The following is a 13,090-nucleotide window of genomic DNA, read 5'->3' as shown; positions in this document are numbered from 1 at the left end:
TTCTTTAAAAAAGCATATTAAGATTATGCGCATCACTAAATATAAACTTGACACCATGGAAGAATAGTATTTATTATTTATTAATAAACAGTTCTACCAACGAAAAATTGTTCGTATAACATTTTAAACTTTCATTGTTTTTAACAAACGAACTTACACCACACTCACAGGACGTACGTATGTTTTGTTTTATGTTTTCGTAGTTAGTTTGTGGTGTGTGTATGGATGTAAAATTACGTAATTTTACCAAAAGGCGCGGTAAAATATCGTAATTTACGAAAATATGGTAAAATTCCCGTAAAATACCGCGGTAATTTTACCGCCTGCATCTCTACATCTTTAGGTGTGTGGTGTAAGTAATTAGTTTTTCAAGGCTTATAAAACTTTAGAAAAAAATATATCGCTTCCCAAAGAACATTTTTTCCTTAACTTTTTCTTTCAAAATATTAACGTCCTAAATCAGATAAATTAACTATCAATATAATTCGCTACCATCATCAAACCCGTATTTGCAACTAATAGATACAGGCACTGCATAGTTTAACTAACTGTTGGTTTAAAAAAAAAAATGTGAACAAAAAATTGTTGCGGGCCAATTACGACTCTGCGTTTTTTAATACACTGCTCGATAGCAACGACAAAGGTAGGTAAGTTTTTCTTGTTGCATAATATAGACAAAGGTTTTCAGATCATTTTATGTTTATAACTTGTGCTGTATGACGGTTATCAATTTTGCCCAAACGAAAAAATTTTTTAGGGCTGTCACTTTCTAATTTTAATAATTAGTTTAAATTTAATTAAAACTATTATGAAGGTTTTTAACACATTGGGGATTTTAGATTTTCAAAATTATTATCATTATTGTGGATAATTTAATATAATTCTTCTTTGCCTTTGTGTGTAATTGTTTGTGTCTAATGTGTTTTTATATTCCTTATATTGCTTTTTAATAGTTTCTGAAAAATTTCTCATTTTTTGCATGGTTTACAATTTGTTTCTATATTAGATCATTTTCATTATATCTGGAGTTAACCAGCCTCCATTATTATCCACCCTCAAACATTTTTTTTTACTTTCGTAGCAATGCACTTAGATTCCGAAATAATTTATATTAATTTTTAAAATTAATGTCGTCTGGTTTTAACCTTTTTAGTAGTTCATTAACTATATTCCTGAAAGTAATTATTTCTCACAATATAGGTATAAGTAATTGCCATTTCAAAACATTTGTGTACCTACCTGATATTAAAAAAATGACATTTAGGTAATTAAGACTAAGATTATTGGTATGTGTACTTCAATAAAACATTTCTTTAAATAAACAAGATTAATTATTTTTTCTTAAAGTATCAACCAGATTTTGACAACCCTAAGGCCCATAAATTGGTTGTATGAAAACAAATAGAGTTCGGCGGGTAAATTTGCCCAATTGTTTTTAGACGAATATTTTATTAGTTTGCCATTGAAAATATGTTCAAACGACAATTTTGCCCTTGAATGAATAATTCAATAAAGTAGTTCTTAGACAAGAACGCCATTACAGTTCAACAAATAGGTAATGGTTGCGGCAAACATGGAGGTAATTTTGCCCGCCATCAGAATTTTAAATTGCTTGAAATCGCATTTAAATATGAATGAATTTACAATTGTAATCCAATTCAATGATGACCTCGGTCATTCTTAGTAATTAAAAAGTAAAGCACAAAATATTTTTTTTTTTTAGAAAATCAACATAATTGTAAAAAAAAGCGGGCAAAATTGGACGGTTTCGCGGTAGGTATTTACAGAAACCAAATTTTGCACATCAACATAGGCTATCAAACATTTAAACGCACTGCAGTGTTACGCTTCAGGGTGTAAAAATACAAATAAAAAATAAAACAGATATTTCATGTGACTGCAACCCGGTTCAAATGTAAAATACCATTTCCTCTTAAATTTACAATTGACTGTTTTAAATGTAATTACGTATGTTTGAGTATGTCCAAATGCTTGCAGACTGGCTGGATTTTCTCCCTGGACGGGTCATAAGCCCTGTAAATGCCCAGACGTCCATATTCCCTTCTGAAAAATGTTTTCACTCTCTGTTGAAATAAATTTAAATGTAATTATGTATGTTCAATAATTACCTAGCAGTTACCTCAACTCTTAAGACTGTACCGTCAAACATGACAATTTTGCCCACTGCCGAAATCCTTAACAAAATCATGTATTAAAGTAAGAAATGTTACTGGTATCATTAGAATTACATTTGGTGCGTATATTTTGATAGTTCCATGGCAAAACTAAGTATTCAGTTTACCGCCAGTTTCAGTTGATCACTTGAAATTTGAAGTTAAACTTGAAGGTCTGTTTTTGTATATCTATAAATAGTGTCAAAACTTTTGTTGTTGCGGAGGTTGTGTTAAACCGAGGCAAGTGAGCATTGCATAAATAATAAAAACGCTATAGAAAGTATTTCTGTATATCTATTTGAACAAACACAATAGATATTTAAGTGGGCAAAATTGTCTTAAATTTCTTAACTAGTGTTTTGACAATTTTGCCCACGTCTAGGGTTGTCACTACATACTACTTTGAAAAAACATTATCCAAGACAAAAACCAGGTTACAGAAAAATAATACATCAGGCGAACCGAAGAAAATGCAAGTACCTGCTGCTTAAACAAGAAGAAAATATATAAGAAAATAAAGTAAGCGACAAAAACATGATTTTAAACGAGGTAACCGGATGTTTTGTTCAAACTGGCCCATAAATCAGATTTTCGCCAAAGATTTAACAAATAAGATTTTAAAATCTAATGGGAGTTTCAATCCAAATTCACCCTGAAAATGATAAGCCAGTTATTCCGTTCATCAAAACTTTTTTTACCACACAGCAATTGGATAACAATCCATCCGATTTTTCTCTGCCTTTAGGATCAAAAGATACTTACATCTTATAAAGAAAAACATTGAAAAAAAAATCATAGCGACACGGAAACAACAGACTCTAATGCCTACTCAGTTAAAGAATCAACAGATTTCGAGACATCCATCATAAGTCATCACGACGAATATGAACAACGTACCTCCGAATCTTCAGCCGAGGAAAACGAAAAAACAGTGTCAGTGTCCAACACCGATGTAGACCGGTACTGGTCTGATCCGCTTGAAATTAATAACGGTAAATAATGCGCTTTTGTTTTAGTAATGTTTAACACTGTTGATACGCAAGATGACAAATTAATATGATGTCGATCAAGTTATCAGCGCATCAAAAACCACAATTTTAATATTGTTGTCATTTGTAAGACGCAAACGCAATGGAGCTTTGTGTGGTCTCAAGTTGACGATATTGCTGATGTATTTAATTGGAACATAGTGAAATCTTTGCCTGAACCTGTCATCCTGCGTCAAGGTTTTCATAAATTCAATGTAAACCTTAAAAACTGCAAGATTGAGTCATTTTCTGTGAGTAAATTAAAAATAGTAATACAAAAACCAATTTTAATTTTTACCGTTCAAAAACAATTTAAACCATTTTTAAAAATGTAAGAATATCCGACCACATTTTAGAAAGTTTTACTTTTACCAGATTTTTGTGAAATTACGAAGACTTATTTTTTTATTTTAAATGTTTTTTGTATAAATATTTTTAAGTCTAAAGAAGAAAATAAAACATGGAAAGTATTATGAATTCTGTACATAAAATACAATTTCAAAGTATAGGTAATCTACCAAATAATTGCACTGCTGTGCAAAAAAAATAAAGAATCGTTTGTTTTCTACATACACATTTAAAGAAAAATCGTTTTGAGTACTTGCCCCCTTAATTACGAAAATCGTATCAGAACTGAAATGATTTGTAAAAAAAAAATTAAAGCGATTAAAAATTTATTGGCTTATGCATAGTCAAACACGAACAAATTAAAAGGATTAGAGAACTAGAACTCCTTTGGTTTTGTTAAAAATCCAGTTATGCGCCAACCCTGGCTCACAAATCCGCATTGTATAAAAAAATTGAGGAAATAGTTGACAATTTTGCCCACCGGTTTTTTGCATTGATTTTATAATGGTAATGCCTCAATGATGCTATTGTTTAAACATAAACAGTTTTTTTCGCCCAAAAAGTAGTAATTAACCGTATGATAAAACCAAAAATAACAGTTAATGATTAAGTGGGCAAAATTGTCAACAAGTGGAGATAATTTTGCCCAGCATGTTTTGTCTTCTAAAATTGCATAAATAAAAGAAAAGAAAACGTTTTGTACTTTTAAAAATGCTCAGAATAATTAGTATCACTATTCAACAAAATGGATAGGAGTAGTCCTAAACAAAAAAAAAAAGATATTGTAAGTTTGGTAAAACTGGGCAAAATTGTCACGTTTGACGGTATTAAAAAATCCCTCTGGAGATGGTGCTGTAATGACGTGTCACATTAAGCAAAAGATAGCATGTTTTTAAATTCGGGTATTAGAAAACAAAAATTTAATAAAGTTTTTCCATAATTTGTGAAAATAATCGTATAGTTCAGACCTGTTATAGCAAAACACGACTTCATTATTTAAAAAAAATAAGAGATGTATATCAAGTCTTTTAAGTAAGTATTTTATGTACACATGTGACATCATTAGCCACACAAGGATATAATGGACATCATATTATTACCAAAGAGAAGAAAAAACAAAATGCATACATGTTTAATACTTTATTTAAAAGTTCATTAAATAATTATTTATAAAAATAAACATGCACATATTTTTTGGACGGAACGTAAATAACTTTCAGGCATTACCAAATAACAGTTTGTCGATATAAATACACATACAAATGATAAAAAGATCACAAAGTATTGAATAGTTCGACCAATTAATCTGTAAAATGGAATTTAAAACAAGCTTTTCATTGACTGAAAAAATGATTATTATCTACCTATATGAATGTATGAAATGCAATTCGGACACAAAGCAAGATTAAAAAAGGTTTTTAAGGCACTGAAAATGAAATATGGTTTCATTAACTAACAACCTTAATGAGAGATTCTTCTTATTCTTAATGGTGGGGGATCAGTGCTATGCGAGCTCCTGACGTCACTGCGACCTGTGAAGATCTATTGTGACAGAAATGAGATACAAAAGTGTAAACTTAAAAGGTAAGGTAAGACAAAATTATCCAACAATTTATATGAACGTGGTCAAACCATCACAAATCTTAAACTCTTCTCTTTTCATTGAACCGAGTTCAGAGACGGATCTTCCGCAATATTGATAACCTTTTGATATGATTTCACTAAGAGTTAGGAATCCAGCGATAAACAAATTAGAATAACATCATAAAACCAAAACAAATAATTATTTCAAAAAATGCATAGCCGTTCTTACTGCACATTAAACATTACATAAAAGTTTTAATACACAATATTATCATATTAACACCAACTAAACATTTCATAATATGGTACATTGTTAAAGTGTACTCTTAAGGCACTCGTTTCACAGAATACACATTTATTGTGTACTAAAGGACGGAACTCATTTTCTCTTCGGAATGACAAATATCAGGTTGTATTTTATAACTATCAGATCTTATACTAAAGCGAGATAAGATTTAAATTAACAAATCTGTTCCACGTCAAAAGTAACAAAAATAGTACATTTGAAATTCCTAATTACTTTCAAGACGAAGCATATATATCATTTAAAAATCGCACTAAAGAACTGTCAAAACTCGTTCTTTAGATTAAATAAAAACATAATTATGCTTGCAGTCCATTCGCTGAGAACAAATCATTTTAATAAAAGAAATTACATTTAGTAGGTTGCCTCATAACTCATAACAAATCGTGTATATTTAAAAATGACAACCTGTCTTTGAAAGAAGAAGATTTTGAAACAAAGCAATTTTAATACAAAGCTCCTCTATTTTTACTCAACAATATTCAGGATCGGTTGTATCGGGACAAGAACAAATTTTGCAATTTGATGTACTCTAAAAAATCGGAATTTTCGTTTACAAGCGTTGAATATTTGTTCATCGGGGATTCTTTTTCACCATAGATAGTGTGTTTACACAAAATGTTGAAAATTGTTGAAGAATCCGACATATTAACATATATATTAACTGAATTACAACATTCAACAAAGTTTAGGCACGTTTTGTGTGTCGACGATTTATGACAAGTAAACTACAATTCTCAGTAGAAAGGAGATGTAATGTTCAAGTGGGAGTGATCAAGTGGTGTAGATGTCGACGGTGGCGGCGGTGCCCACTTTGCGCTCGTCCAGGCCGTAGGAGTGCTCGCGGCTGTGGATCTCGTGCAGGCGGCGGTAGCGCTGCACGCGCGCCTCCACCAGGAACAGCGCGCCGGCGGGCAGCAGCAGCAGCGCGCCAAGCACGGCCAGCGCGTACGCCCAGCCAAGGTCGTTGTGCTCCCAGTTGGGCATCCAGTCGCGGCCGTCGCCGCGCGCGCCGAACGTGATGACGGCCACCAGGCCGCTCAGCCCGCCGATAACGAGCTCGGCGCCCAGCGTGAGCAGCAGCACGATGTAGCGGTCGTCGTCGCGGGAGCAGCTCCAGTACAGCGCGGCGCACGCCAGCGCCGCGAGGCACAGCGTGAGCGTCACGGTGTAGAAGAACTGCGTGGCCACGAAGAAGCCGGGCAGGAGGATGTTGTGGATGATGTAGTACTCCTCCTCGAACACCCACCAGCAGCCCGTGAAGATCACATCCTTGTACCAGTGGCGGGGGTCCTCGAAGCCGTTGAAACACACTTGCCATAGCCCTATGTATATATAAGAAACATATCAACATTTTTCGAGTCTAATAAGTACACTTGAGGCGAGTAATATATTATTTAAGTTAATAATTGTTTCCAGAAGTTACTCTGTGTATATTTTATTATGATTGATCGGTCAATTATTGATTTATTCTGAATTAATATATGGTTTTGGTACGTAAAGAAGACTGCCGTTGTTGTTGCGGAACTAAATACACTGTAGTAAAAAATATATGAGATACTGCCCAGCCGTTTATGCTTTGCAGTTGTTAAAAGTATTTTCATTTATCTAACCATAGCCATATATTACTCATTTCAGACCAATGATGGAGATTGCTGTTACTGTTTTAACACGCCTCACACAATTTCGCGCAATCCATTAAATTGATGTAGTCTATTATTAGCGTGGATAATGTATTTTCATTATTCACACTATTATAAATTCAGTTTCATACCATATTGATGTTTATTTGACTTGTACAGTAACAAAACAACAGTTTAAGAAGATGCCACACCTTCTTGTTGACATGCAAACAGTAGGGTTACGTACCTATCCGTATAAATTTTGGGTTGACTAATTTTCCGTCTGTTTCCAACCAATACGGGCTGACAAACGATATTACGACAAATAGAAACCCAACGGCAAAAAAGCCAAGAGCGCACAATCCAGTTTTAGACTTAGAAACCATTTCTATTCTTCGAGGCGCCAACGCCTGCTACGGTTAATTTGACAGATCAGAAAACAGTCACAGATTATAAAGTCAGAAAACACACGAAAGCACAGACAAAGTGATGTGAGATGTGACGCGACATATCATAGAATATTTATATTAGTAGAGCATAGACATGGCATGAGTTCAATGAGATATTTTTTCGCTTTTAGGTAGTTTGTATGTTTAAAAAATATATTATACGTCTTAAAAAAGATTCCATAATATATAGCATACATCACCATCGTCATCCCTCTTTCGACACACAGTGGTGAATAGAGTACCGCATTGGTTTGACCAAATACAACGTTGTTCGATTGGAGTCCCACGAGGAACGGTTATTGGCCCTTTGTTGTTTCCTATATACATATCAATGATCTTTATAATATAGCTGTCCCTGGTAAATTAGTTTCTTATGGAGATTTTTTTTAAATGGAATAACCCGCTAAGCCTCTATTTAAAGGCTTGTCCGCAGGTAGGATAGAGGTGATATGGAAGGAAGTAATGAAAAATACACCACAACACCCAGAACAATTGTGAAAAAACTTTCTTGGATTTTTTTCTTGCAGCTGGCGAGAATCGAACCCGCGACGCCATTTTCACAGTTGGCCGTCTAACCAACTGCGCCACTTTGTAATAATTGTACAAAGTGATACCTGGGATAATACTTTCAAAAAAGCCAATAAATGTATGACTATAATCAAGGAGTGGTTAGATTGAAGTCTTCACTCGCTAAGTTGTAATAAAACATTGTTTATTCCATTTTATAACTCAAAATCATATTCCCCCTCTTCTTCCTTTAATGTAATGTTTCATAATAAATATTGTAATCTTGACATATGTAATAACTGCGAAAAAATTAAGTCTGAAAGGTGCATAAAATGCCCGAGAGTAATCATTGACTGTCAACTTAAATGGACAAATCATCTTGAAGTAATTATTAGTAAACTGAGATATTTAACCTATTTATTCAAACGGTTAAAAATAGCCTAGCCAAATACTATTAAAATGGTATATTATGCACTTGTACAGTCATCGCTTTCCCATGGAATAATTGTATAGGGGGGGAGCTTTTAACCACCATATTAAACCATTAGAAACTATTCAAAACTTTATCTTAAAAATAATGCTTCACAAAAATCGCACTTTTTCCTCTTTCTAATTGTTCCAAGAAGCTAAACTTTTGGAAATAATACAAATATATTGTTTTTAATTTTTAAAATATATACTTAAGAACCATAATGTATTCACTAGTAATTCAAATAGGTCAAGTCAATGAGGTAATCGTGTGCTAGAAATACCACACTGTAAAATGATGCTAGCACAGACATGCATATTTTATAGGCCCAAAAAAATTTAATTATTTTTTTACTGATAATATTTAATTGATCCCAAACTTTCAAAATGTTCCTTCTTTTAAAAAATACGAACTATCCTGGATTCAAACTAGAGATATTAATTTTTTTTTTCTATGATATATTTTGTTGCCCTTTAATAATAAAGATTATTTCTAAGTTTTTTTATATTTTTTATTTCCTTTTTTAATTACTATAAAATAAAAAGTTCCTTCTAATCTTTGAAAGAATATTTCCATTTCTCTTTCTTATATTACACAAAAATATTATACCGTCCTGTCTATTTATTATGAGAGCAAAAAAATCATGAACATTTCTTGAATACCCATGAACAGGCCATGCCTTTGTGGGATTTTTAGTTTTTTACTGTTAATATGTATTTCATTGCTATGTAATTATCTTTTATTTTTTGAATACCTCTTATGTATATTGTAAAAATAAAAACTTAAAAAAATATCATAATCAAAAATCATATTATGTTACATATATACATTTTTAAAAACCACTACTTACCACTACCTATTATTTAAAGAAACTGAAATAATGGACATACGAGTAAGAGGAGTGTATTGCGTACAGGTTTTGAAATTTATATATACACATGCGAAAAAACTGATTTATAACTAATAAAAATCGAACCAGTCAGAGGCTTATACCCGTATGCAGAGACAAAACTTAAGGTGAGGAAAGTACATTCTAATTTTAAATGCAGAGAATAACCTGAAGGTGAAGACAATAGAATGTACTTTCCTCACCTTAAGGTTTGTCTCTGCATACGGGTATTAGTCTTCAAATCAAAGTACCGCTCTGTAAAACTGGATTAGGGCGGAGACATGTACTCTTCTTCGCTTCCAGACTATACAATGTATTTACTAATAATGTGAGAGACATGAAAAGTTTAACCAATCAATACTTTTAAAAAATATACTAAAAAATGGGCCATGGAAAGAGATGTACTTGATTTCTTTAGCTCAATTGCTATCAAAATATATTATTTTTCAGTTTTTGGTAGTAAAATATTTATATAATATATTTTTTATATATGTGTATGCAAGTAAATGTGTATATACACATGTATAGGGTGGGTGGATATGTGTGTGTGCACGTATGTATTAGTATGTATGTGAAATTTTCTTCATAAATTCGTGCTGTTAGGTTAAACTGATTAAACCGGTATACGCACGCACTGGCTTTGCCTATGTGGAATTTTTTTTCTTAATATTTTGTTCTATTATTATTCACGTGTTCTGTAAACCTATGTAATTATAAGAGAAAAAATTCAATAAATATAAAAAAATAAGGAGGTAAGGAGATCAGTATTATGCGTCAGGTGCCAGTCCAGAAACAATTAAATACTGCGGTTCAAAAAACTTTTAAAAACAATATTTTAAGTCCACCTTGCGAGAAATCAAACCCATATGGCTTCAAAAATGGTATGTGGACATGTCAACCACTACACAACGAAGTTGACTTATCTTCACTCGATTTCCATATTCAGAACTTTTATCTGAAAGCGGCATCGAGTCGAAAACAATCGTCTAGGGTTTTGGTTTTATTTCTCACACATAACTGTATTCTTAAACTGCCTGGACACAGAGACATTTGTATATATTCAAGTTTATTTAATCAAAATTAAATGTTACGAATAAAATAAAAATTATGCTGAAACAAAAACAAAATTAGACTACAAAATAACAAATACAAATTAATATGTAAAAAAAAAACCATCAACAAAATTATGCAAGAAATTATTATTTATCTTTTTTGGGTGATTCCGTGTAAGTTGGATTTGTTCCGACATTTCGGCTACCATTGCAGGAGCCATCTTCGGGGTAAATGAAACGTCGGAACGAATCTAACCTTCACAGGATCACCCAAAAAAGATACATAAATATATGATTGATAACAGTGACCATGAAAATTTATGCACCTAAATAATACCAATTTTAGTCCGAGTTAGTAATGATAAATAACACTCAAATGATTTTTATGAAAATTTCTTGTTATGCACAAATAAAGTAAAGGTGATTAAAGATTTGGATGACTGTATTAACCATCTTAATAAATGGGCTATAAAAATAAACATACAATGTGTAAGTGCTACACATTGTATGAAGTGACTTAAACCAACCAATAATCATAAGTTTGGTAAATGACTTGCATATTCCCTACTAAAGAATCGCTTTTAATTATATCTCCGCATAAATATTGTGGAGATAAAGAATTGAAATATATCAGATTGTCTATAATTTCAATAGGGAGGAATTGAAAAAAAGGTGCCAAGGATTCGAGCCAAGTCGTAGTAAGAAGCAATTTTAGGTTGCTATAGATAATAGATATTCATGTCAAAGTAACTGAACATAAAAAGGTGCCAAGGATTCGAGCCAAGTCGTAATAAGAAGCAATTTTAGGTTGCTAGAGATAAAAGATATTCATGTCAAAGTAACTGAACATAAAAAGGTGCCAAGGATTCGAACCAAGTCGTAGTAAGAAGCAATTTTAGGTTGCTAGAGATAATAGATGTTCATGTCAAAGTAACTGAACATAAAAAGGTGCCAAGGATTCGAGCCAAGTCGTAATAAGAAGCAATTTTAGGTTGCTAGAGATAAAAGATATTCATGTCAAAGTAACTGAACATAAAAAGGTGCCAAGGATTCGAACCAAGTCGTAGTAAGAAGCAATTTTAGGTTGCTAGAGATAATAGATGTTCATGTCAAAGTAACTGAACATAAAAAGGTGCCAAGGATTCGAACCAAGTCGTTGTAAGAAGCAATTTTAGGTTGCTATAGATAATAGATAATCATGTCAAAGTAACTGAACATAAAAAAACTATGCAAAGAAATAAACTAAAATCATTTTATTACCATTATTATTGGAAAATTAATATGTTTTTTTGTTTTTGTTCAAGTGTTCTTTGAGCCGACGGATAAAAGAAAAGCCACAAAACCATTTGAAAACAAGAATCGAAAGCCTCTAGCTTTTACATCGCCTAATCTTAACGAGCTCGTAGCGATGGCTTCGTACTTAGGACACCGCGGTGAATACTCAGTCAATGACACTAAGTCAATTCTACAAATGTGCAAAACTGTTATGCAACGAGTAGAAAATCTAATTGTAACTATGGGGCAGAGAGGCGTGCTCATAGTGAGAAGAAGGGGCCAAGAATCGCCATTCTTCACACTGGGAATGGTGTATATGGAAGGGAATGAAGGAGGGCTCGAATGCAGGCTGTATCCTGGAGAGCGGTTGGACGATGTGCGCAGTGTGTCGGGGGCTGGAGACTGCCTGGGTGCGGGCCTCGCGCTGGCCGCGCTACTCGGCGCCTCGGAGGCTGTATGCGTATCTGTGGGTCTCCAGGCAGCACGGGTTGCCCTAACTTCAGTTGATACAATTCCTCGACACTTTTTTGACCATCTTCACCCGTGTTGGAACACTAAAGCTGCTTGTACAGAGATAATAATATGAATTGATACACAATAAAACTTTGAGTACTTGTATAAAATATATTTTTAAAAAAAAACAAAATTAACTTAGATATAATATATAATTGAACACTTCAATTATTTTTATGCACAATTTATTATCGATGTAAAATTTTAATAAATAAATTCATTTAATCTTTTATTTTTATTTATACTTAGTAACAATAACATTGTCTATCACACTGATTTAGCATAATAATCTCAATTTAAGACAAAGACCTAGGTGCAGGGATGAGTAACCTTTATAGCTCGGCATGTCAAAATTCTTAAAAAAACCTGGCTTGATTCTAGCGCCGTGTCACATCTAAGAATATGAATAATTTAATAAGTAAATAAAAGAGAAATGTCGGCCTCATGGTGTAGTGGTCAGCGCGTTTGCCTACCATGCAAGAGGTCTCGGGTTCGATTCCCGACGTGGTTGAGATGAAATATTTATTTCAAAAAGTGTTTTTAGACTAGAATATTTCATAGTCCCTGGAATGGCGACTGAAGCGTAAGACTGATCATCTTACCTTCATGTATAAAAAAATATCAAGATACGCTTCGATTGGTGTACCAATGCAGTGCCCTGTGCACCATTGGGTGCGGAAAGGAAATAATGATGAAGAAATAAAAGAGAAATGAAGTAAGTCCAATAAACGAAGAAATAATAAAATTTAAAATTTTAATTTTGATCGGGTTGTGGTCCTGTGGCTAGTGTCTCGGACTCACGGACCAAAGGTCCGTGGTTTGAATCCCACTCTACCCCAACTCGATTCCATTTTCTAATAGTGAGTTATTTACAAC

General features: G+C 33.0%; 2 protein-coding genes across 2 annotated transcripts in view; one reads left to right on the top strand and one right to left on the bottom strand.

Annotated features, from left to right (window-relative positions):
* LOC148284249 (uncharacterized) overlaps positions 1-13,025 on the top strand; it is a 556,808-nt gene extending 543,783 nt beyond the window's left edge. Inside the window, exon 5 of the mRNA XM_088242419.1 lies at positions 11,731-13,025. Coding sequence (XP_088098545.1) covers positions 11,731-12,287 — 557 coding nt within the window. The 3' untranslated portion in view covers positions 12,288-13,025. The remainder of the gene's footprint in view (positions 1-11,730) is intronic.
* On the bottom strand, positions 4,676-7,505 carry LOC148284250 (uncharacterized). Its single transcript, XM_088242423.1, has 2 exons — positions 7,308-7,505; positions 4,676-6,763 (listed from the first exon to the last, which is right to left on the bottom strand). The coding sequence occupies exons 1-2, from the start codon at positions 7,444-7,446 to the stop codon at positions 6,213-6,215; spliced, it is 690 nt and encodes a 229-aa protein (XP_088098549.1). The 5' UTR covers positions 7,447-7,505; the 3' UTR covers positions 4,676-6,212.
* Positions 13,026-13,090: the final 65 nt, after the last annotated feature.

Source organism: Micrasema longulum, unplaced genomic scaffold, assembly GCF_059751315.1.
Source record: "Micrasema longulum isolate JH-2025_06_02 unplaced genomic scaffold, ASM5975131v1 h1tg000137l, whole genome shotgun sequence".
Taxonomy (NCBI): Eukaryota; Metazoa; Arthropoda; class Insecta; order Trichoptera; family Brachycentridae; genus Micrasema; species Micrasema longulum.
Note: the sequence above shows the minus strand (reverse complement) of the source record. Positions and strands in the feature narration are given on the sequence as shown.